We start from the raw sequence: 27,107 nt of genomic DNA on the forward strand, positions 1-27,107 counted from the left end.
AGAAACCTGGTTATCGTCAGAAACGTTTAAACGTTCTTATAAATACGTGAAAAGAAGTATACCGCTTTAGGAGTGTTGATTTAAATGAAATACCATACAACAGTCAATGATAATACACATTCGGAGCATTGATAAAAAGAATTTACACGAATGCTTTGCTCGTTCTCTATTTAAAATATAATGCGATGCATATACGTGAAAATGTCTCATATGATTACGTTTTAAGAGTACATATTTATGTACAATTGTACCTTGATTACAATTAACTCAATACATTTTTCAGCGTTATTTATCATGCTGTATCTTGTTGATTAGAATGAACCTGATATAAAAAATTAAACGCAGTTTTTATGATGTTTGGAAATGTAAACCAGATGTGAAAACATGTAACGCAAGTTTTTTTCATAACGGAAGTGATAGATATTTTTCAAAGCCGCTTACTAATCATGTTCATATAAATAATCCATGTTCACACACGGACATAAAAATAACTGATGTTATCTTGATTGTACTAGTCTCGGAATATTTTGAATAAATTATATATATTTCGGTTCTGGATTGATTACGTGCACGAATAATTTACCATATTCACACGGTCCTGCAGTTGCAAGACTTTTCTTCGTGACGTGTGCAGCACGCATTTGCCTCGAAACGTTAATTACTGGTACAGGTGTGTGATGAAAGTGGTAATTCATTATTAATGTGTATAGCATTCCCGACTTCACTATGGTGATTTGTGTTATGCGTTTGTTTGTTATTTGCTTAATATAGCATAATATACTGAACTTTTATTTATGAAAATGACTGCAACTTTTAAAATCACCGATATTTGTTGTCGTCTACGTGAAAATTGTACACTATAAAGATACAATGGACATGAATTATTTTAAAATAGATTATATGAGGATTAACTGAATATACGATAATCCGCTTACACAATGCTTGAACAAATGCAAATCACAAAGAAACAAGGGCTGTTTGTAAAACATGCATGTCCCCCATATGGGCTGTCCGTTGTAGTGGCAGCCATTGTGTGAATACGATTTTTTTCACTGTGACCTTGACCTTTGACCTAGTGACCTGAAAATCAATAGGGGTCAACTGCGAGTAACGATCAATGTACCTATGAAGTGTCATGATCCTAGGCAAAAGCGTTCTTGAGTTATCTTCCGAAAATCATTTTACTATTTCGGGTCACCGTGACCTTGACCTTTGACCTTGTGACCTCAAAATCAATAGGGGTCATTTGCAAGTCATGATCAATCTACCTATGAAGTTTCATGATCCTAGGCGTATGCATTCTTGAGTTATCATCCGGAAACCATTTTACTATTTCGGGTCACCGTGACCTTGACCTTTGACCTAGTGACCTCAAAATCAATAGGGGTCATCTGCGAGTCATGATCAATGTACCTATGAAGTTTCATGATCCTAGGCCCAAGCGTTCTTGAGTTCTTCTGACAACCACCTGGTGGACGGACCGACAGACCGACCGACCGACCGACAGACCGACATGAGCAAAGCAATATACCCCCTCTTCTTCGAAGGGGGGCATAATTATTTTTTATATACCATCCATTAACCAATTTGAAAATATGGTGAATCTTGTCGTGTCATTTAAACGTTTTTGTTGCAAAATAATTACACCGCTCATTATCAATAATCACATTTTTTTCACCATTCCTAATCATAGTGCAACACATAAGATACGTAAGTCAATGTCTCCAAATAGCACCTGCTTTCTAATTCTTGTTTCTATACCTGTTTACGAAAAAACATATGGAAACAAGCTAGTCTACGTTTCAACAGGTGCCAATTAACAGAGGAATGTTTTTATTATGTCTTACTGTGCATCCCATAGTAAAGCATGACGGTTGTATACGAAATAACTAAATTCCTGTCTCTTGTTTGACCTTTTTTCAATTGCAAAGCATTCGTCTCGAAAACTGCCAGTGGAAACAAATTGCTAACCCAGTGGGTATAAACGACATGAATGGTAAAAAAATGATAATGCTGTAAAATGCTTATTATTCTGTATTATACTGAAAATATGACTTTTTTCAAGTAATGTATTATACCAGTCGTGATATTTTAATCAATATAAACTAATAATTGTAAAAATAAATGGTATTTTAGAACTTTTCTTTTCTTCGTCGTCGTGGTTGACAGTCACTTTAAAGTACAAAATGGGATTTATATAGATTAATGACGTTTCGCTTCTTATGTTTAAGATGTGCCTGCACATATATAGAACGGTGTGTGGCGTTTGTATGCATGCAGCTTCTTTTACATACTAAAATACATCCAAAGAAAACGAATCATATTAGAAATACTTGAACTGTGTAGAAAAAAGGAACTGCAACCAAGACATTGTCTAGTGAGTGTTCTTTGAATGGTAAAGCAAAACCATAAATTTCATTCAAACCAGTGAGTCTTACGTGGATGATTTTTGAAATTTTCTCGCATATTTGTATTTTAAAATTAACCGTCTTTTTTATGTTCGCATCACAGATAAAATCCCTATGGTATAAAATACAAAAAAGTACTAGTATACACATTATGCAAGGACATGTTTTGTTTACCAAATTATAGAGTCAGACATCACTTCGCTTATGTACTTAAATTAGGTAAAAAGCGGTATTTTTTTTACAAACATGCACGTATCTTCTATGAATATCCTTTAAGTCTGAAGTTTGGTTTTTCTACTCTAAAGTTGGTTTACAGAAGTACAGGGCGTGTTAAAATGCATTAAACAACTGTACATGTGATACTTCAAATGTGGTCGGAGTTGTAATTGCAGACAAGTGAATGTTCTGGCCAAAGCTGCATGATATTCGTCTATGAATACTTGATGTGGGTGGATAAACAATTATTAGATTATGTTCAATACAGTACTTTTCCTGTTTCGTGTGAAACATCGCTTTTAATGAAAACGAAATACGTATACTATAACTGTGTAAAAGTGTATTTGAATGTGTATCATGTATTAAAGTTCGTTTGTGACAAAATGATTACCGGATAGAAATTTAACATGTATTGTAAAATAAACTAACAGGCCGATTTTCCCAAATATATGTTTACATAACTTTGCTGTGTGTTACAGTCCGATCTTCCCATTGATATGTTTACATAAATTTGCTGTGTGTTAAGAGGAAATCAATTCAAATAACCAAGCATGCATAAAGCTGATAGAAATTATATTCATTAAGAATGAAGTAGACATATAAGCCGCTATCAAGAGCTCCCATGGATAAAGTTGGTTGAAATTGTAATTTAGATCAGTATGTTTTACGACCATCCTCTGAGGGGGTAATCACGTGACAAACAAGATGGCGACATCTATCTTGTTTGTCACAAGATAATTCTCTCTGATCCTGCCTATGCATGACGACAGACATGCTCGAGCCGCCATTTGGACCTTTGTCTTGTACTTTTATAGAAACTGTAAAATTTACCATACTGTGGACTAGGGCTATAAATACACCCTCAAGCGCTAATAGTGTAGCGTTTAAAAAAAGATTAAGAATAAAAAAAAATATTATCCAATATCATTAACTGTATAAAATTAATTGTATAAAATTCCATATTCAATTGAAAGATTTGTCAAACATTTTATTTGTGTAAATATTAAGGGGATTATCAATTATTACTGTTCGACGTGAATACTTGACAACCAAACACGGTGTAGTTTTTCTAATGACTAAATGATTATGTGAACCAGTGATGTAGCTTTGTATTTAAAAATTAGAACGATAGTGAATTTATGTTAAATTCAAACAAGGGCTGTTTGTAAAACATGCATGCCCCCCATATAGGCTCTCCGTTGTAGTGACAGCCATTGTGTGAATATGTTTTTTGTCACTCTGACCTTTACCTTTGACCTAGTGACCTGAAAATCAATAGGGGTCATCTGCGAATCATGATCAATGTACCTATGAAGTTTTATGATCCTAGCCATAAGCGTTCTTGAGTTATCATCCGGAAACCATTTTACTATTTCGGGTCACCGTGACCTTGACCTTTGACCTAGTGATCTTAACATCAATAGGGGTCATTTGCGAGTCATGATCAATCTACCTATCAAGTTTCATGATCCTAGGAATAAGAGTTCTTCAGTTATCATCCGGAAACCATGTTACTATTTCGGGTAACCGTGACCTTGACCTTTGACCAAGTGGCCTGAAAATCAATAGGGGTCGTCTGCGAATCATGATCAATGTACCTATGAAGTTTCATGATCCTAGGCATAAGCGTTCTTGAGTTATCATCCGGAAACCATTTTACAATTTCGGGTCACCGTGACCTTGACCTTTGACCTAGTGACATAAAAATCAATAGGGGTCATCTGCGAGTCCTGATCAATCTACATATGAAGTTTCATAATCCTAGGCATAAGCGTTCTTGAGTTATCATCTGGAAACCATGTTACTATTTCGGGTCACCGTGACCTTGACCTTTGACTTAGTGACCTCAAAATCAATAGGGGTCATTTGCGAGTCATGATAAATGTACCTATGAAGTTTCATGATCCTAGGCCCAAGCGTTCTTGAGTTATCATCCGGAAACCACCTGGTGGACGGACCGACAACCCGACAGACCGACAGACCGACCGACCGACCGACATGTGCAAAGCAATATACACCCTCTTCTTCAAGGGGGGCATAACTATTCCAATACAATAAAGACGTAATTGTTCATAAAGTAACACCAATGAGTTTTTGTTAAGTAAAACTGGACGATTATATGGTAGGAAAATGAATGTGACTTCTATGTTGTATCTTCTACAACTCATCATGAAATGTAATATATTTTAATTTATGTTTGATTATGATATCAATATAAATATATTTATGAGACTGAAATACACTATAAACGCTTATATACACATAGTCGACATTCTGCTGCACCAGCAGGAAAGATATAGAGCCGTGTTCTGTGAAAAATGGGTTTAATGTATGTGCGTAAAGTGTCATCTCATATTAGCCTGTGCAGTCCGCACAGGCTAATCAGGGACGACACTTTCCGCCTAAACTAGATTATTGCTAAGAAGAGACTTTCTTTAAACAGAAAATATCATAAAAGCGGAAAGTGACGTCCCTGATTAGCCTGTGCGGACTGCTAATCTGGGATGACACTTTACGCAAATGCATTAAATAATCTTTACACAGAGCACGGCACATTTTTATAATACATTACATATTATAGTGTAGCTCAAGATATGTATACACTCAGGACAAGAATAAAAGATGTTAATATCTCGACTTAAATAGAAGTGTGAAGCCTGCTCATCGTAACTTCTCACTGTTGCCATTCCGGACTAATTTACAGAAACTTGGATTACCTTTATAAGTTTTAAATGTTTGCAAAAAATAAAGGGTACATGAACATTTGATTATTAGAAACCTTAATTGCATATGTTTGACTCTTCATTACATTTCGCAAATCATTAGCAACTTGTATTGCTTTCTATCTGCACTTATAATATTAGCATCATCCTGTCGCACAATGTATCATTATTTTTTTATTCTAGATCTTCCACTAAAAATAATATATATTTATTATTTAAACGAGATACTATACTAGCCTATACTAATGTTCGTCCCTTAATTCATTCAATGGATGATATAATATGTATAAAATAAAAGGGTCAACGAGGTAAAGAAGCATGTCTACTGTCTTAACTGTACTGGGAGAGATTGCAAGTAAAATTCAAAGAGATGTACACCTTGTACAATTCAATGTCAATAAAACTCTCTTTTTATACGAGGTCGGTATAAACCGAAGTATGGATTATGCAATACACAAAATACCGGCAGCTCAGAATGGCTTGATTACGCTTTACCTAATGGACTTCTAGCGAATGAACTATATGTTGAATCGATATTTGACAGAATCGACTAAAAAAGTTCATACACAGGGCTTGGTTTGAGGGAAACTATTTGAAAAAATAATTATACAGGGGTATCTATTGAATGTCAATATTTGTTTGCATGTTTACGTGTGTGCGTGCTTGTGTGTGTGTGTGTGCGTGTGTGTGCGTGTGTGTGTGTGTGTGTGTGTGGGTGTTTCGAAGTTTATAACATCTGTCCGCGCCTTCGACTGCATTATGTGTGGACCCGGGGTGTGATCCAGCAATCCTACGAAATTCAATAACTAGACTCACGAAAGTTGCAATTTCAAGCTATTTCTAGTTTTCTACTTAAAGATTTTCAATGCTGGTGTGGTTTTGTGTTGTGGTGGAAATTGGAGTATGCAGATAAAAACCCACCTGTCTGGTATGGTGATCACCAACCAAACTCACTTTCTCTTCCGGGAACGGGTATTTAACCCGGTCGCATAGGCGAGAAGCGCGTGTACTACCGCTAACCAGAAAGCCTTCGGTATTACTCTCTTGAAAAAAATGTTGAAGTAGGTACTCCCAACTCTCAATGACATTGCAGAAGTAAGCTTGCCTCTGGTATTACTCCCTTAACAAACTTTTTAAGTATGTACTATTAATTACCTTGCAGAAGTAAGCCTGTCTTCGGTATTACTTCCTGAAAAAAAAAGTTTAAGTATGTACTCTCAATTACCTTGCAGAAGTAAGCCTGCGTTGATAAGTAGGCGATAACACGGCGTGCCCTTGTCCATTCCAGATGCATAGTCATCGGCATGGCATATCAGCAAGATGGGGTTTCAGATAATCCGAACGATCAGTGGGGCGGAAGGAATAAGATAATCAACTTTGAGAACAATCACATTAAGATACTGACAACCGGAGTTATTTATGTTCCGATACACAAAAATTATCAGACTATAAAATAATATACATTTGCATTCTTTCAATTCACTAATTTTCTATACCAGGAGACATTAATTATCCAAAAGCAGGTACAAACGAGTGTAGATTTCATTTTAACATACACTAACTTGCTCTTTCAATTAGCACACAAGCAGATTTCCCACTAGTGTTAACAGTGTAAATATAGTACTTTTTAGCTTTATAAAAAAAAAGACTTAAGATCGGTCACTGTAATTTTCCTGGTAAGATTCTAGGTAAATACCACTAGCATTTTACAGAATAGTAATAATCTATAAAAACTGACGTATACACGTATATTTCTCCGCTTATCCATCAGTTCAAATCAAAGTAAAATCTGAACAGAACTTTATAAATATGAGCAATACACATCCAGCTTCTGTTTCTGTGTTTTAACGATACCTCGATGAAACACCCCGTCTTTCAGTATAGCTCCGAGATACAATCGCGTTCGCACAGGTAAAATCTTCCGCTCGATGCAATAAAACTGTTTCAATACCAGTTTCATGTACTGCTTCAATTTATTAATGTCTTTTCCAGAACTATTTTAGTGAGCAGACGTATTTACATTCCAAACATTCACGAATTCTCCGGCACGATTTCGCCGAGAAATGCGGTCTTAGCTTTCACTGATATACATATGGAGCTTATGAACTATTTATTCACTATCACAAATTCGCCGTAAAAGTGGTCCTGTGACGAGCCATGCTGTTATCACACCACCGTATCTTCGATATTCGATCTACAAGAACATGCATATGCGATATCATACTAATTATATTACAACTCCTTGACGTAATAATATTAACATATGCGGCTTCGGATCTTTATGTAATAGAACATTTATTCTGCTTTGATTCCTGTGTGGCCGTTTAATTATCAAAAAATGTATTGTACATCCTCACTTACTCCCCGATGCATTGTTTTAATCACTCCATGAACAAATTATATGCCATCGACTTAAACACATATTTATACATTTGAGTTCAGAAAGAAGTCTGCTCGATCACTCTGTACACACGGAGAAATATCCAATATACTATCATTCTTTCTGACAGCACTCGCATCAAGATTGAGTTAAATATACCACTGCTCACTGCTTAATTATAACAAGTTAAGATACTTCAAAAATCCAGTTTCAACATCGACAAGTTGCAATAGTTATGTACATACACTTAAGTCCTCGATCAACTTTATCTATTAGAAACCGTGAATATGAAATTGGGAATCCGCGGGTTGTTTTTGCAATCAGCTGACGTTCGGGACCAGAAGAGGTCTGGTGAGTGTTTACAATTGAGGCGGGCTGACTTATACAGACTCAGATCGATACCAAATCTCAAACTAGGATCAAACGACTACAAATTACATCTAAACCGACACTGTGCGGTAGTCAAAGTGAATAAAGGTAACGATTTTCCCCAGCAGACATTAACCTTCCGCGGATTTAATTATACTGCGAGTATAAATAATTTAGCAATGAATTTTCTAGCCAGGGTGCTGCACTTTGGATTGGCAACATGCAATTAATACATAACAATCGCACGCTGGTCTCTCTTTTGAGAAGGCTCTTCTAAAGTAATTTATGAGAATCGGTTTGAGTTGTTCTCCCAAAAAGTGGTGGTGGCGGTATCGTGGCGGTTTTCGTTGTTGCTGTTACTTGACGTGCTGATTATGCTGTGGTAGTTTACGAGATTATATGAGTCGCGTTCTGAGAAAACTGGTCTTAATGCATGTGCGTAAAGTGTCGTCCCAGACTAGTTTTGCAGTCCGCACAGGCTAATCAGGGACGACACTTTCGGCTTTTATGGTATTTTTAGATTCAATAAAGTCCCTCCTTACCAAAAATTAAGTTTAGGCGGAAAGTGTCGTTCCTGATTAGCCTGTGCGGACTGCAAGGCTAATCTGGGATACACTTCACGCACATGCATTAAGTCCAGTTTTCTAAGAACACAACCCATATATACTCGAAAAGAGATACAGCGAATATTTAAAGAAGATACGGCATTGTGCATGTATCGCATTATATCGCATCTTTGACATTGTAAGGCATGGTGCACTAAATACAGAAATAGTACTACTAATGTTGTGTGAAACATCTTTTGTAGGTTTTTGTTGGAGTCATAACTTGGACATCTATTGATTAAATGTTTTTAATAAGTTAATTTCTTATTTATTTAATTTCTAAACAACATACACATGTCTATAAACTTTTACAGACAAATCGACGGTTTAAGTACGGTTGTACCGGTAAAATATTAGCAAACAGCTTATTGTAATAATTTCTTAATATACGTGCACAAAACTTGGCAAATTGTCAAACAAATGACGAATTGGTCAGGTTTTAATAGCTTCGCAATATGGTGCGAAAAGTCATGGTCTTAATATCGTGACAATTTGTATTACTTTAATGAAGGGTTTAATGAAGGGTCATTCGTAAATTGCATTCGTAAAATAATATTTTTCTTTCGATCGCGTTTTTGTTTACGTGCATCATTGTAGGTTGAATAAAAAGGGAAATTAAACGGGGCTGAAATCTTATTAGCTGATTCACGTCTTTTAGTTGTATCTCGATTAGTTATATCACGTTTCGACTGTATATTCCAGTAACCACACTTCTATTGTCCGTTAAGTAATTCCCCATTCACAAAGTGTTCATGAATAAACGTGTTATATCCGACATCATCGTTTACCTTGTCCTTTTTCATATACATGTAACAGTACACCATATGGGCTTGTAGATTTGTTTATTGTCACAATTAATTGTACATTTATGTATAACAGATCTTCAAAAAATCCACTCGCGTCAACATATCTGTTTTCATTTCATTACTTTTGACTTCAGTAATCTATAAAGTTTTGAAGTTTTCAATGTGTAACTGAAAGCGTTCTGAATATTTTTAAACCAATTCCAAAAACAATGAACTTGCTTTGTTAGCGAATTAAAAATTAATCTGAAGCGGTAAGCTGTATACTTACGATTATTGACAAAAAGAGGTAAAAAAGCATTGTAATCGAATGAATTGGCCGGTTAATATAATGTCGATACAGTAATAACATTTATTTAATTGAAAATCGATTTTACAAAAACGAAATGGTAGATAGTACAACATCTAACTTGGTCGTATAAGGGATCACTTTCGTTAAACACTTATTTTCGAGCATAACATCTCGGGTATCTTATTTATAAAATATAAACATTTACTACTTTTTTTAAGATAAAATACTTAAAATGTTTAGTTTTTAGCTATTGTTTGTCTAATTAAACAAGCCACTTAACGAAAATCATTCTGCCACTCCATTGCAACGTAACATTCAAAAATAGTGCCATCTATATTCTCGCCCATCTGTAATCAATGGCGACACACGACACACGAAGCGATACACGATATTTTGCGCGACACACGAAGCGACACACGATATTTTGCGCGATACACAAAGAGACGCGCGAGAATGTACCACGAAATATCGCCCGTGTGTAGGTAGCCCAAAAGACGATGTATCGTGGTAAATATCGCGTGTCGCTTCGTGTATCGCGCAAAATTTTGTGTGTCGCTTCGAGTATCGCACAAAATATTGTGTGTCGCTTTGAATATCGCGCAAAATATTGTGTCTCGTTCAAAGGGCGACACACGAAACACGAAGCGACACACGATATTTTGCGAGACACACGAAGCGGTACACGATATTTTATTATTCAAACATCGCCCATATTATCCGAATCTCGTTTATCGCGGTCTAATTTCAGACCGCGACACACCACACACAAAGCGATGCTCGATATTTTGCGCGATACACGAAGCGACACGCGATATTTGTACTGTTCAAATATGGCTGTAATAATATCGCCTGTCGACTCTCGCGTTTTCAAAAAATCAGGGGAGACATAAAAGGGGATATGTTTACGTCATCAAGCATGTGCATCAAGCATGGACGCAGCCATATTGATAATAAATGGTTAAAAATTACGGTAACACCGTTTAAAAAACGCGAGAGTCGATGTTAACATGTCTGCCTCTATATATGTATTTCTCGATCTGCATTTTATTCACACGGAACTAAACGCAGCATTGTAACACATAACAAAAGAAAGGCTTTATCAACGAAAATAGGCGTTTTAAAACATGAAAAATACTGCACCACTAACGTTAGTTCATGTGAATAGTGAAACAATCGTTTGACAGCATTCTATATGGACTTTCAATATGTGAAAACCAAATCGGATTATGCAAACCATCACAATATTCAGAATAAATTTAATTAATTATTTATTAAGCCATGTGTTCCTCTAATTAGTATACAGCATTGCAACGGAATTTAAATACAATATTTTAACGCAAATGAAGCGCGCAAACACTTTCACTAAATGTACGTTGTAGACCAAACTAACTCTTATAGAGAATACTAGGTTAGCGTTGAATACAGAGAAGTTTATGTTGCGAGGCTTAGAACGCCGGAAGCGCGAGCCTTGGCGAGCGCTTTCGGTGTTCGAGCCGAGCAACATAAACTTCTCTGTATTCAACGCTAATCCTAGTATTCTATTTATCCCATTTGATTTTTTCAACGTGACATTTAACATAAATAGATCTAATAACCTTAACAATAATTTTAATTCAGTCATAAAAGCGCTTAAAATCTAACAAATGTAACCATGCGTAGTGATATACATGTATTTGTTCTGGTACGCAAAATAGTCTTTAAAAAATTCACACACAAACTGTAAAACAAGTAACAAATATCACCATATGCCTACATTCAATTTTACGCAGTATGCGAATTTTAACACATTACGACCGCGAAAAGAAGATTTTACTTTACTATAATTCATTTTTATTTTCGAAAGAAAATGATCAAATCCAATATGGCGGCGATTGCTCCTGACAAAATGCTGTCGATGTCAACATACATGTACACCATCGACGACCTAGTTCTGGCTACCATAACTTTATGTCGCTTTTTATGATTTTTGACTGGCGCGACTTTGTACAGGTCTTTCAATACTAAATAAACTGTACGCTGAAGTTTCTTTAGCTATCGAAGACCTTGACAATTTTGACGAGTAAACAGACAATTGCAGCGACTGACACTTTATTTGACAAAATATACAGGGCAATACGTTTTCCGACTTCGGACGAATTTAAGGACGCGCAGAACGTGTTTTTTATAAAATGTTATGGGTATGCCGTGTGTGATCCGATGCATCAATGGCGCCCATGTTAAAATCATTTCCCCGAGAACAGGGAACGACAAAAGTACAAACAAAAATCAAAACACGTAAGAACTAGTATCTTACCTTTAATTATCCTTTAAAATCCATCTAATAATCCATTTAACTCAATAATTGACGATTTTGCATCTAGGGTCTTTAATAATTATTTTAGCATAGTTAAATAAAGACCCTTATGCCATTCTATCACTTTATTCAAATGAGTTTATGAACGCGATAAACTTTCTTCTTCGTCACACGCTACGTCATGTACTCTACATTACTGCTGTTCAAATGAACCGGAGCAGTTTATCTAATAATAGCCGTTGGTAAACTCGGTTGCATTTGCAGATTTCTGCATACAAACATAATTATGTTTAAACTTGCACAATGTTTTATTTATCTATGGTAAATGCCCTTATTGTACGAGAAAATAATTTAATATATAAATACACAAAGAATGGAAAACATTCCAGTACACAACAGATAAATAAGTAGAAAATACCCGTGTACAAAATGGGACGTTCCCAATTCCAGTGTGGTGCTATTTTTACCATCTTATACTTTACACAGCTCTATGCCTAACGTGAATTAAATAGGAAAGCAAACATAGCAGATTATTCATGAACTGTGCGATATGTGTATGGCTTGTTGTACATTCTTAATATTTAAGTTAAATGTCAAAAGTATATGCTTTGGTTATAAGCAATGCACATTACACGAAATAAGGAAAATGTGATCAATTGACAATTCAGATATGTCGACATACAGTACATGTAGAAAAAATGTGAAATAAGTCGCGTTTATAATAAATCGTCAAAAAATGAGGAAAATGACGCAACAAGTATGCCATTTTATGACGCCATCAATCAGCTGATTCATTATACGGATGGCGAAAAATTATGTCATATGACTAGTTTTAAAGGTTGAAGGTCGTATAATTTTGAAGCTTAAGTTTTGTCGACTTTGTTATAAATAAAAAAATAACAAAACAAAAATCGTGTAATTTCATATTTTATTTCAACATTTCTTTTGGTGAATATGTCAGATATATGTTTTTCTGCAAAATGTGCACATTTTCTTCTAATGGGTGACCTTAAAATTCGATCAATGAACCAAACAATATCGACCTAATTTTAGCGCATATCGCATGACGTCATTTAAAAAGTAGTCCGTGCACGCGACAGGTATATTCCACAGTGTTGAATACAAGCAAGTATATCCCACAACGTGTTATACCGTCAATGTCGCGGTGAAAATGGGATAAAATAATTTATTCCACTTATACACATGGTACAAGCATTCTGCCATACTGATCATTATATAAGAATATCAACAAAAAATCAAGAATAATTTTGCTAAAGGTGATAAAATAACTCCGTATGAAAAGTTACGGTTTACAAAATGTCTTTTGAAAACTGCATCTATGAAACAGGGGAATATATTATCATGATTTAGTTCAATATATTTATAAAACCGGGAAATATGTCTATGAAATATCGATAACATGTTTATGCATTAGGTGATTGATGAAACATAACTAATACATACAACATATTTTGTAATATCGATACACATTATGCAAAAGTATTTGTACTTAGAAATATGCTGCCAAAAATGTATGATGACTATGTTGAAAACTGGAAATCAAGATTCTTCTCGAACTGGCACTGGAGGTAATAATACATAGAACACTTTTAAAACTAATTTTGAAACAAAACAGTATGTTAGAATTCTTTATAATAGATCTTATGGAGGTGCCCTTGCAAAATTTAGAAGTGGAACAGCACCAATAGGTATTGAACTTGGAAGATGTACTGGTTTAAAATTAGAGCAAATACTCTGTTTCCACTGTAAGAATACTGTTGAGGATGAGGTTCATGTACTATCACACTGTCCTCTTTATAACTTATGAAGAGTAGAACTTCTGCAATCTGCAACTAGAATTAATAATAGTTTTGATAATTTGTCTAATGTTGATAATGTTGGCTTTATATTATCTAAAATGCAGACATGGCAATATTGTGTGCCAAAACCTGCTATTATATCTTAAATCAAAGATCAGTTAACTCTTAGTCAGTGATAATTATTAACTCCCTTGCTAGTTTTGTATATAACTTGTAGTATTGTATCTTTTAACAGCTATTCCTGCTGTTTGAGTATAAATGCTAAATTGTTTTACTGATGTACTTGTTTTAGCTCTTGCCTAAAGTTACCTTGTTAATCAAACTGTGTTATGATCTGATCAAACACTTTTCAATATTTTACACCCATTTTGAGAATGTAAGGCATTAGCCTCATTATTCCAATTCAGTGTTTTAACAACCCATTTTACGGCTGCTTTTAACTACAAGATTAACAAGAAAACTTAGGATTTTACCTGTATGATATGTATATAAAGTGAAACCTATGGATCACTATGCAATATTGAGATTAATGAGTATGTTCTGTTATTTAAGTCTCTTGTAAATCTATTAGATTGGCAATGTACTGTATTATACGTTGTGATATGTATGTAATGTTATACTGTGTAAATTGATGAGACTATAATACAATATAATACATACAACTCCAAACGTAAATATGATGAACATCTGGTTAGGACAACAATCATCTATGGTGAGTCCTTCTTCATTCGAGTTGCAGCGTGACAATGGATGTTATATTCGTATTGTTCAGTTGATAAGAAGACTTGGTTTGTCAGCTGTCGTGTGCAGATAATTGAGCACCACAGATTACACGCACATTATTTTTCTAATGAATCAAAGTTTTGCATTTGCAGGAATAATGATTATATTATGACAATTATCATGATTGAATATTAAGCTCATAAAATTGTAAATTAACATTATTGTCCCCTACCGGTTTCACCGGAGGGGACTTATGGTTTGCACTCTGTGAGTCTGTCTGTCTGTCTCACTTTTCTGGATCCTGCGATAACTTTAAAAGTTCTTCATATTTGTTCATGAAACTTGAAACATTGTCAGATGACAATGTGGAGATTATGCACGTCTTTTTATTTTGTTCCTACGTCAAGAATTCTGGTTGCTATGGCAACAAATATAAAAAATCTGACAATGGTGGAGCCGGTTGGGGACATATATTTATTGGCAATAGTCTTGTTCAAACTGTGTTAATATTATACACAAGTTGGAGGACAAGGTGTGGTTTTCTCATTGTAACTACTGAGGGAATAATAAAATGGTTTACACATGAAACGAGCTAAATTTATTGTTACACGCAATATTCTATAAATAAGTATACATGAAAGTCATTAAGTTCTCCCACCATGTTCCATGTAAAGAAAACAGGATAGTTCTCCCACAACACGCCAACTACATGTTCTTGAACAGTTATAAATAAACATCAAGAGGAAGCATGAAGTGCTACCATTACTAATCTTGTCAAGATTACGCGATATATATTTTTCAAAACATATTCTTAAACCGTGGGTCGTCCTTTTACACATGGGAAAGCAGCAATTATGTTTAAATTAATAGTAAGCATGGTTGTAAGATATGCATATAAGACACAATGTGCCAAATTGGTGAATCAGCTGTTGTTTTGGCAAAATAAGACCCCATTTGTTTGGAAAAATGACTATTTGCATTATCAATTGCATAAGGTGTACACACGCTCATATGAATGGTATGTAACTACAGTAACTCGCTATCCAATAGATTAATTTTAGTCACTCATAATGAACTACTGAAAGCATATAAGAATAATTAAAATCAACTGATTATGTTCAATTATAGCAGTTACATTTATTTTCAAAAGTTTTACTATCCTGCGCACGTTGATATGGTCAACATGCTACAATAGGAAAAATATTTGGAAAGAATCATAAATTTCATTCAACGAGTATTTGACATAAACGATTACATCCGTAAAGCAATTCCAGAGCATTAAAGTATGTGATTGCATCAACATTGACTTAGAAGTGCTACATTTCAAGTATTGGATCAAAGGTAAGGAGCAGAAATTAAATAACTTCCGATTCTAAATAGATCTGCCCATAAATGTACAATTAAAATCAATATACCTCATTTACACCGACGTCTTTTGTATGAATAGTACAAGAGATATACGAAATAGACACGGAAATGTTACTGACGTCAATGAGGGAGGGTAAACACCGTTAAACACGATTGTTTTATCGGTAAGTACGCCCTTTTTACGGGAAAGTATAAACTGTTTACGCATAGGAGATGCTATGCACAAATTAAAGGTACCGGTAGGTGTATCCATGATCAGACGAAATCATGATATGAATTCACATTCATCTAAAGTGGACTTATCCAAAAGTGTAAACAAACATTTTCTATTACGCATATCAACCGATTTTAATCAAATACATTTTTGACTAAAGAAAACCAATTTACAAGCTATTAATGTTAAGGTATAATTAAGGTTTAATATTATACTTTGCAGACACTATTTATGTATATGTCTTATTAAAATGTACGACGACATTTGTACTGGTAAACCTGCTTAAACGTATCTCTGTTAAATGAGTGATTTATTTAAATAGATTAATACACGGTAGATGCAGCCAATTTTAAGATTACCGGGTAGTTCGATATGCTCACAAAAATGTCATGCGTATAGAAATGGAGAGAAGACGACCATTATGCAAAGAACATCAGTTCAAGGTACATAATTTCTCGAAGGCTTGAACTAGTGATACAGTTTTGACCCAACTTGACACAGATTCACACATCATCTAGATATTGTCAAGATACATTGTCTGACCAAGTTGCATCGAGCTCGAATAATAAAGTTTGCCCCTTCAGTGGTAACAATGTTTTGTTTTGTTTTTTAACTGGTGGCTTATTTTTTTACTCACATGGCCCAGATAAAAACTCGGCATAGAAATTGTCAAGATATACGTTCTGACCAAGTTTCATCAAACTTGAGTCATACATGTGAGCTCTATAGTCATACCATCGTTGTTCTTTTAAATTGATCTGGCGGACTTGTTTTGAGGACACACGTGACCTAGATTTGACCTCTACGTAAATATTGTAAAGATAACAATTCTTACAAAGATTCATCCTGAATTAGCCATAAATATTGCATATAGAGTGGTAATAAGTTTCTTTTTATTTAAAAAAATGATCTTTGGACGTTCGTGACTCGATCGCGGCTTGTATATTTTCAAGAAAAACAGTCTGACAAATTTCCATCATGGTGACCAATATCAATCAAGAGTTATAGATACAATTAACATCTAGAGTGGCAACCATATTTTATGAGACCCATAATCGAACAAGGCTTAGATAGTCTCGAGATACACAATCTGACCAACTTTCATCAAGATTGATGAACCATGTGCTCTCTAGAGTTGGATCGAGTTCAACAGTCAATGAATTATTGCTCGAGAATGCATTTCAAAAGTAGCTCACATTCTAGCTGTATATACTGGATAAAGCTTAATACAACTTCAGGTATGTGTTGCAGGGTCATACAGATTTTTTTTTAAACAACACAACTGAGAAAACAAGAGGGCAAAGATAGCCCTAGTTCGCTCACCTGAGAGGAGTCGGTTCATTCAATCTTTACCAAATGTCAAACTTGACCTAGATATTTTCCAGACAAACATCCTGGTCAAGTTTCATCATTATTTCATCTGCGAGTCATGATCAATGTACCTATGAAGTTTCATGATCCTAGGAGTAAGCATTCTTGAGTTATCATCCGGAAATCATTTTTCTAAGTTGAGTCACCGTGACCTTGACAGTCATTGTGTGAATACGTTTTTTGGCACTGTGACCTTGACCTTTGGCCCAGTGAAATGATAATCAATAGGGGTCATCTGCGAATCATGATCAATATACCTATGAAGTTTCATGAACCTAGGCATAAGCGTTCTTGAGTTATCATCCAGAAATCATTTTACTATTTCAGGTCACGGTGACCTTGACCTTTGACCTAGTGTCCTGAAAATCAATAGGGGTCATCTGCGAGTCATGATCGTTGTACCTATGAAGTTTCATGATCATAGGCATAAGCGTTCTTCAGTTATCATCCAGAAACCATTTTACTTTTTCAGGTGACCGTGACTTTGACCTTTGACCTAGTGACCTGAAAATCAATTGGGGTCATCTTCGAGTCATGATCAATGTACCTATAAAGTTTTATGATCCTATGCATAAGCGTTCTTGAGTTATCATCTGGAAACCATTTTTATATTTTGGGTCGACATGACCTTGACCTTTGACCTAGTGACCTGAAAATCAATAGGGGTCATCTACGAGTCATGATCAATGTACCTATGAAGTTTCATGATCCTAGGCCTAAGCCTTCTTGAGTTATCATCCGGAAACCATTTTACTATTTCGGGTCATCGTGACCTTGACCTTTGACATAGTGACCTGAAAATCAATAGGGGTCATCTGCGAGTTATGATCAATGTACCTTTGAAGTTTCATGATCCTAGGCCTACGCGTTCTTGAGTTATCATCCAGAAACCATTTTACTATTTTGGGTCATCGTGACCTTGAACTTTGACCTAGTGACCTAAACATCAATATGGGTTATCTGCGAGTCATGATCAATATATCTATGAAGTTTTATGAGCCTAGGCATAAGCGTTCTCGAGTTATCATCCGGAAAACATTTTACTGCTTTGGGTCAACGTGACCTTGACCTTTGACCTAGTGACCTGAAAATCAATAGGGGTCATCTGCAAGTCATGATCAATGTATCTATGAAGTTTCATGATCCTAGGCATAAGCGTTCTTGAGTTATCATCCGGAAATCATTTTACTATTTCGGGTCATCGTGACCTTGACCTTTGACCTAGTGACCTGAAAATCAATAGGGGTCATCTGCAAGTCATGATCAATGTACCTATGAAGTTTCATGATCCTTGGCATAAGCGCTCTTGAGTTATCATCCGGAAACCATCTGGTGGACGGACGGACCGACATGAGCAAAACAATATACCACCTCTTCTTCGAAAGGGGGGGGGGCATAATGAGAAAACTGCCCCCCTCCCAGCAGCCATGTTATTCATCTGACCGGAACCATTTCTGAACTCAACTCTCGTATCAAGGGACCAAATGTTCTGAGCAAATTTCATGAAAATTGGGCCAAAAATGTGACTTCTACTGTGTTCACATGTTTTCACTTTATACATATAGAGAAAATGCCCCGCCCACTGGCGGCCATGTTTTATCACCGATCCCGACCATTTTCAAACTCGTCCGATATATCAATAAAACCAATGTTTTGACCAACTTTCATGATGATTGGGCAAAAATGTGACTTCTTGTGTGTTAACAAGGTTTCTCTATAGCCAAATAGGGAAAACTGCCACTATGTACATATGGAGAAAAATGCCCCGCCCACTGGCCGCCATGTTTTTACACTGATCTCGACCATCGTTGAACTCGTCTGAGACATCAATTGAACAAATCTTTTGACCAACTTTCATGATGATTGGGCAAAAATTGTGACTTCTAGAGTGTTTACAAGATTTCTCTATAGCCAAATAAGGAAAACTGCCCCGCCCACTGGCGGACATGTTTTTCAACGGATCGGAACCACTTTTGAACTCAACCAAGATATCATTAAGACAAACATTTTGACAAAGTTACATGAAGATCGGGCATGAAATGTGACTTCTACAGTGTTTTCAAGGTTTTTCTCTTTTTTTGACCATGTGAACTAGTTTTTGACCCGGCACAACCCAGTTTTGAAATCGGCCGAGATTTCATTGGGACAAAGCTTCTGACAAAGTTTCATGAAGATGGGACAAGAAATGTGGCCTCTAGAGTGTTTACGAGCAAATGTTTACGGACGGACGGACGGATGGACATACGACGGACATAGACCGGTCACAAAAGATCACCTGAGCAATCAGGTGAGCTAAAAATCGAAAACTATTTAGTCATAGAAATGTTTGAGCTAACATCGGCTTTACAGCATGTACCGTTTTCGTCTCATATACCAGACACAAAGTATATATATTTATGAACTTATAGTTAACTAAAGTATGTCGCAGGGTTGGCTTTGGTGCGTCTAAATTAGATTATATAAGATGTTTTCAGGAACAACAGTTTATTTACAAAATTATTGACGTCCTTGTCAATGCAAGATCCGTTTAGATCTTATACCGATGTGATGTAATTGCATTAACAGAAAATGTATAAAACTCGTAATTTTTTGGTAAATGCTTAATGCACTGAAAAACACACACACACACTGAATAGCAAATAGATTATTGACACGTTTAGACCACGAAGCGGCAGATGGCATTAATGTTCATAGAGACCCGTGCGCTAGGCAGGGTGCGACATTAAGGAAATTTTGTTAGCAAATGATGATAACGTGTCCAAAATTTGTTAGACCGAGCATCTGTAATTGTCAAAAAATGATTAGCAAAATGAAAATAAAACCAAAAATCAAAATCGACAGAAATCGAATAGTGGTGTAAACAATGTTAAACCCAACGTCATGCGCTAGTAGTAATTTACCGTGTACATTAATAAACGACAAATCGTGTTTTGAATACATGCGTGGTATATCATTTCATAGTTATAAAAACCGATGTAAACAGTTTATTATCAAATACCAATTACAATTCCACCAAAGCATTTTACGCCACATAAACTCAGTTGCTACGTGATAGCTATTTATACCCCCATTAAAAAACAAAGGGGACGTTTTATTGAAACATTCGTGGCGGGCGCGCGGGAGGTTAGTCGGAGTCGGTTTGGCGGTAGTCGTTCAGGAGAACGATTTCCGCTCAATAAGTTAAAAGGGTATACATCGGATTATCATCAAACATAAAATACTGATTATGGACATTTTTCAGGAGACAAACATTAGTTTCCATCATTATTCTACCCGCCTTAAATAGTAGATATTGATGACGGAGATACAAATGTGTTCATAATGGCAAACCTTCATACGGTCCAATCTTACAGATTTTTAAACATTGTTTACAACATGTTGTATTATAACTAATCAGTGAATGGAACATATGCATCGTCTGTTCATTGTGTAATTGAAAATAAATAAAAAACATACATTTTAATAGTATTTTATTTTAACTTGCTTCTTCTTTCAAATAATTTTAATGAACATACCGGTATTCACCTTTAAAACAATTATACGTGCAAAGCACAGTTTTGCTACGCTGATACATCAAGTGTTTGTTAATACTATAGTAAAAGTGTTATTACAAAGGATTGACGTTCGCCGCTCAGTTGACAATGTGCTATAAGTATCCAACAAAATATAACACAAGCGTATGTACGGTCTTAAGTTATTTTCGATAAGTATTGAACTGTCAAGGTTGCAAACCTGTTTGTAATAACGAGACAGATTTTAATTGACAATTCAATAAGCGAGCGAACGATACATTCGTTAAATCTCATATTTCGTTCTTTCTCGTATTTTATTGTTTAATACATAGGGAGATCGGACGGGTTTGGTCACCTTTTTTGTGTTATCCCGTATTTTCGTTGTAGGGCGATTCATATGTGTGAGTATGCAAACTACAACATGCTTAAATATAAAGTTGATCGCAGTGAACACTTTAGGATATAGAGTATTTAAAATCTTCAGAATACGAAAGTAAACGGATTCATAGCGTCGAAATACGTCTTTAATTACTTTTATAGCGCATTTATAATCTGGTCTATTCCTTAATACTTAGCACACTTAAAATACATCAACGGGGCAAATTTCATATTTGAAGTACTTATTTTTAATGACTGATTTTTCCGATCAACTTTTGTGAAAATGATCGACTTTTTCCATTAACTTTGGAAATAAATCTTTACAAAACAAAGAATACCCAGGGGTATATGCATTCGTTAGTTGTAACATGCAGGTGTATCACGTGTTTCATTTCTTAAGAAGAGTTTAAAATCTAAAAAATGTGGTGATATTTAACTTATTTGATTTTGAAACTTCTTGTTTTGAATAACTGCATTTTACTAAAAAAAAAAAAGAAAAAAAAAGCGCAAAGCAAACTAATTTTTTGTCAACATTGCCCATCAATGAACTGAAATATAAAAAATATACCCAGTGAACAAGTTATTGCTATAGCTTCATTACACGCTCTGGGCATATCTACACTATAAACTTGTACCATCTTATACGGAGTACTAGTATATTACAATACATTATAATACGCCTGCTGGAGAAGTGTATAACATTTTATACCAAATTAATGATAAACACGTGGACATTTATACAAGGTGCAAGCGCAGGGATAAGAGGCAAGTTTCAATATTTGACCTATGTTTCATTCGTTAAGAACAAACGAACGTAATTCTTACATGATCAACTGTCTCGATCAATCACATTAAATGGCATTATTCCACAATGATAAAGGCCCTGCAAGAATGTGGATTGTAAAACAATGCCAGAACACGCGTGTAAGAATGATGGAAATTCTTGGCATGTCTTATCATGCGACTATAATTAGTTTTATATACTCCTGGTAAATTTAATGTGTGAACTCATTTCGAATATTATGCTTTTTTGGGGGGTTAAGATTTTTTTCGAACGTTGGTTTCTGCAATTGATTTAGAAATGTCTAGAATTCAGTAAAAGCTATGAAATATATTGGAAATTCATGTAGCAAATTCTCTCGCAATTATATACAACTCAAAATTTGCTTAGGATCACTTTCTTTAGTATGCGTAATTTAAAGTTCACCCCTAGCTAGATGCAGCCAGCGTCACGCATCAATGATAAATCAATACATAAAAAAAAACATAAAAAAACACACATTCTAATATCAAAACCTGCAAGATAACAAATTAAATTAAAATAAATTAAATTGAAAATAATGTGAAAATAAAAGTGATCCTAAGCAAATTTTGAGTAGTATATATTCTACCCGTTTACACTTGCAGTAACAAAGCAACCAGTCTAAAATATTTTGTCGAATAATGTTGTGACGCACATTAATAGAAAACTAGTGAACATCTTCAAAAAACAAAACCCCAGTTGACGTGAGTGTTTCGCGCTTCAGCCACCTTCCATAGCAGGTTTTACCATACAATTGAAAATACCGACGCTTTCGGTCGACAAACCATTGTTTAAATAAATAGAAAATGACTCAGTCATCTCCGACAAAAAAAAAAGAAACAAATAATTCAGTAAGAACACATTTGTTGATAATGCATTGGTCTAATAACATTTCAATATCGTATTCAAAGCCACTGAAGCTCGTGCGTATTTTCGTTGTTTTGTTATCGATTAAACAAAATCCTTATGTATAAATCTAGTCTTGAAAAAGAAAGGGCTTCAAGTTGGAACATGTTAAAATATAATTATACTTCATGATTGTGAAGTGCAAACATGTATCGATGTGCACTATGCCTTTTTATTATAGATATATGCCATAATATGAAAAAAACACTATGTTATTTAAACCAGGCGTAGAAGTATCTGTATTAGCATCACTAGCCATGTTTATCGCAGAACCACCTTTATCGGTACGACATTTGTGGAAAATAACTTCCTTCACCCTCCCATAATGCCATCACACATGGTAGGTCCAGATATTTGCACGGCTTGGAAGTCCACTCAACACACTCGCAATGTACACCTTTGAAAAAATCTGCCTCAGTGGAATAAAATCCTGTCGCAGCATTTAAAGTTTCAAATCGCGACTGTTGGAGGAACAAAACGGTCTTTTGAACGGCGATTTTGACATTACAATGAATTGAATCGCGATACTTGTTTACTTTTATCCCAAATGCATTTATTAAATAGGTTTAAGGACCTGTTACAGAATTGCCAACAATAATATAGATCGTTTTGTGGCGTTTTGAATTGAGTTATCATAAACAACATGCGTGTATTATATCTTTAAAAAAACATATATTAAATACTTGCATTGTGTTCAAAATAGGCAGTTGTATTTAAAATTATATTTGTTCTGTGTAAAATGGGTCAGCAGAAATTAAAATGAATTCAATCCAGTGAGTTTTATCTGGCCGATGTTTCGTTTCTTTGTCTATTTTCATCAATTCTCTTTTTAAACACCGGCTAAGATTTTATCACGGCATTCTCTACAGCAGCCCGGAATAACAAACAGATTTAATACACATAACGCCTAGTGGTATTAATAACTCAGGCGTTAGACATCTTTGTGATGTTCCTATATGGTTTAATTTGATAGTGCAGACAATAGGATGTTCCGGCCAGACAAAACAAATTGTTAAGTCAAAATTTAATGAAAAAAACACTCATGTATTACTAAAGTTCATTATTGGAAACAAGGTAAATAATATGCATTGTACAAAATTAGAATCATACAGATACAGTTTCGAAATACTAACAGACTCCAAAATTACAGTCATGAAAAGGCTTTGTTGACATTATTGTAATCACGTTTCATCTTGCAAAATATACATCAGCATACCCATATATTAAACAGCGAAACCAACAGAAAGGACATTTTATGTAAAAAAAATGTAGTCAATTATCTCATACAGAATTCTGTACAGAATCAATGGACCCACTAAAGAAATAACTACTAAAACAATAAATTATGTAATAGAAAAAAAAGAAAAGCAACAGCTCATCCTAAATACCGTAGGGACTTGTCACACTGACAGATAGAACCGAACTTTGTTTAATATGCTCGGAACACTGGATCCGGACAAAAAGCAGAAACAATATACATCAATCGTCTCAACAGTATGTCGAGCAGCTAAAGTATAAGAGACGGAAGCGTGAAACACGAACGAAAAGGGGTAATACAGTATGCATTTATTATATGATCCCCGCAAGAGTCTGACAATTATATTGAAGCAAAACTGTGAATATGTGTTTAAACCGTTGGCGAAAAAGTATGTTTTATGCGGGTTAGCAAAAAAAAGTTGAGATATGCGTTTATGAAATGTTGAGGCAGACAAAAAATAAAGATAAATATGTGTACAATTTAAGGTGATAAAAATATAACGTAAAATACGCCGTTTCCATTCAAACCTCCTACAATAATGGATGAAAAAAAAACGTAATGACGAATGGATGAATGATGTTCCCTGACTTTTATATGTAAGTATCAAAAAGGTGTAAAATGCTTTTATGATTATTGCGATTGTGTAGATAAAGATGATAAATATTGTCGGAAAAAATGACACTAAATGAAATATTGAAGATGAGGCTGTACTGCGTTCAACTGAGATAGAAGAAAGACCATGGGTCTACGGTAGTTAAAGATGGACTTATTAGTTTAAGCAAACATCATAAAAATATTCTTTAGTCATATTTAAGAATAGCATCGGTTCGTGTGGTCAGTATATAAAGATAGTAACTATGATGAACACAGTAGAATAGAAGTAATTATAAGAGGAAACATACCAGGAAAAAAAAAAGTCCGCAAAATTTGGCAAATTTGTTCTTGCAAATAATCTTGACAAATAAGAACTGTTATTTTTAATTTTATGTACTGAATTGCCACGGAAGTTCTATTCATTTATTGTATAACACGGAATTTTAGAAATATCTACGATCCTTCACGTTATATATAAATGCAATCAATTAGTCTCATCTAAACTACTTGATCTGTTATCCGTGTTAACGTGAATAGTTTTAATAGTTTACAAGCGGGAGATGATATGCGCAAAATCCAGTTATGTGTATTAGGGGCATGGAAGAAATAATTAACATATATTAAAACTTCTCTTTTTTATATGAAACACGGCTCTGGTGCGCTAAACTGAGATAAAGGCATCACTGAATTGTACTACTGAGGTGTTTTATACTGATAAGCACACAAACAGTATATTAGCACTTTTCACAATATGATTAATATTGGAATATTGCTGTATATCGAATGCGACATTTACAATTCCGATATTTTAATTATGGGTATTAGGTGTATTTTTTAATTGAAATGCATGGCTACGAGTACGGTACATTGCAAGCGGGTGTGTTATCATGTGATTAATTTATTTATATATTTTTATTTTAGTGAATGAGTAATTGCTTTTAATGTCGTAGTATACAGCTGCTGGTGTCGATTTATATGTTACTCGATATACATTCAACTGTGCCATGAGTAAAAACATATAATACTCGATATGCATTCAACTGTGCCATGTGTCACGACATTGTGTCAAAGTTAAACGTGCTCATGTCTTTTCAATGGATAAACAAGCTAAGAAAATCGGTCATCGTCAGAAACGTTTGTAAACGTGCTTGTAAATACGTGCAAAGAAGTGGTTAGAAGTATACTACTATGTGAGTGTTGATTTTAAAGAAATACCATACAACAGTCTATGATAATACACATTCGGAAAATTAATAAAAACAATTTACATGAATGCTTTGCACGTTCTCTATCTAAAATATAATGCGATGCATATACGTGAAAATGTCATATATTATTACGTTTTGAGAGTACATGTATATGTACAATTGATCCTTGATTACAATTAACTCAATATTTTTTCAGCGCTTTTTGTCATGCTGTAGCTTGTTGATTAGTATTAACTTGATATATATAATTAAACGCAGATTTGTTATGTAAACCAGATGTGAATACCTGTAACGCAATTGGTTTTTTTCATAACGGAAGTGATAGATAGCTCTTAAAGCCGCTTACTAATCATTTATATATATAATTCATGTTCACAAACGGAAATAGGTAGAACTGATGTTATTTTGCTGGTACCAGTCCTGGAATATGTTGTATACATTATATATATTTCAGTTCTGTATTGACTTCATGAACGAATAATTTACCACATTCAGACGGTCCTGCAGATGCAAGACTTTTCTTCGTGGCGTGTGTAGCACGCATTTGCCTCGAAACGATAATTACGGGTACAGGTGTGTGATGATTGTGGTAAATCATTATTAATCTGAATAGGATTCCCGACTTCACTTTGGTTATTTTTGTTGTGCACGTGTTTGTTATTTGCTTACTATTACATAATATGCATTACTTTTATATATAATATTCACTGCAACTTTCAAAATCAGTGCTCTTTGTTGTCATGTACGTTTGTACACGATAGGTTACAATGGACATGAATTCTTTTGAAAAAGATTTTATGAGGATTAACTTGATATACGATAATTCGCTCACACAATGCTGGAACAAATGAAAGTTATAAAGAA

At 34.8% G+C, this 27,107-nt stretch overlaps 1 protein-coding gene across 2 annotated transcripts in view; it reads right to left on the minus strand.

Moving 5' to 3' along the window:
• The window catches only part of LOC127860682 (protein quiver-like), an 84,591-nt gene that overhangs the window by 44,099 nt on the left and 13,385 nt on the right, over positions 1 to 27,107 (minus strand). Inside the window, exon 1 of one of the 2 annotated variants that reach the window (XM_052398917.1) lies at positions 6,573 to 6,830. The exons of the other annotated variant lie outside the window; for it this stretch is intronic. Coding sequence (XP_052254877.1) covers positions 6,573 to 6,630 — 58 coding nt within the window. The 5' untranslated portion in view covers positions 6,631 to 6,830. Of the gene's footprint in view, positions 1 to 6,572; positions 6,831 to 27,107 lie in introns of those variants that run through there. 2 annotated transcript variants of the gene reach the window in all.

The sequence above is a fragment of the Dreissena polymorpha genome, chromosome 15 (assembly GCF_020536995.1).
Source record: "Dreissena polymorpha isolate Duluth1 chromosome 15, UMN_Dpol_1.0, whole genome shotgun sequence".
Classification (NCBI taxonomy): domain Eukaryota; kingdom Metazoa; phylum Mollusca; class Bivalvia; order Myida; family Dreissenidae; genus Dreissena; species Dreissena polymorpha.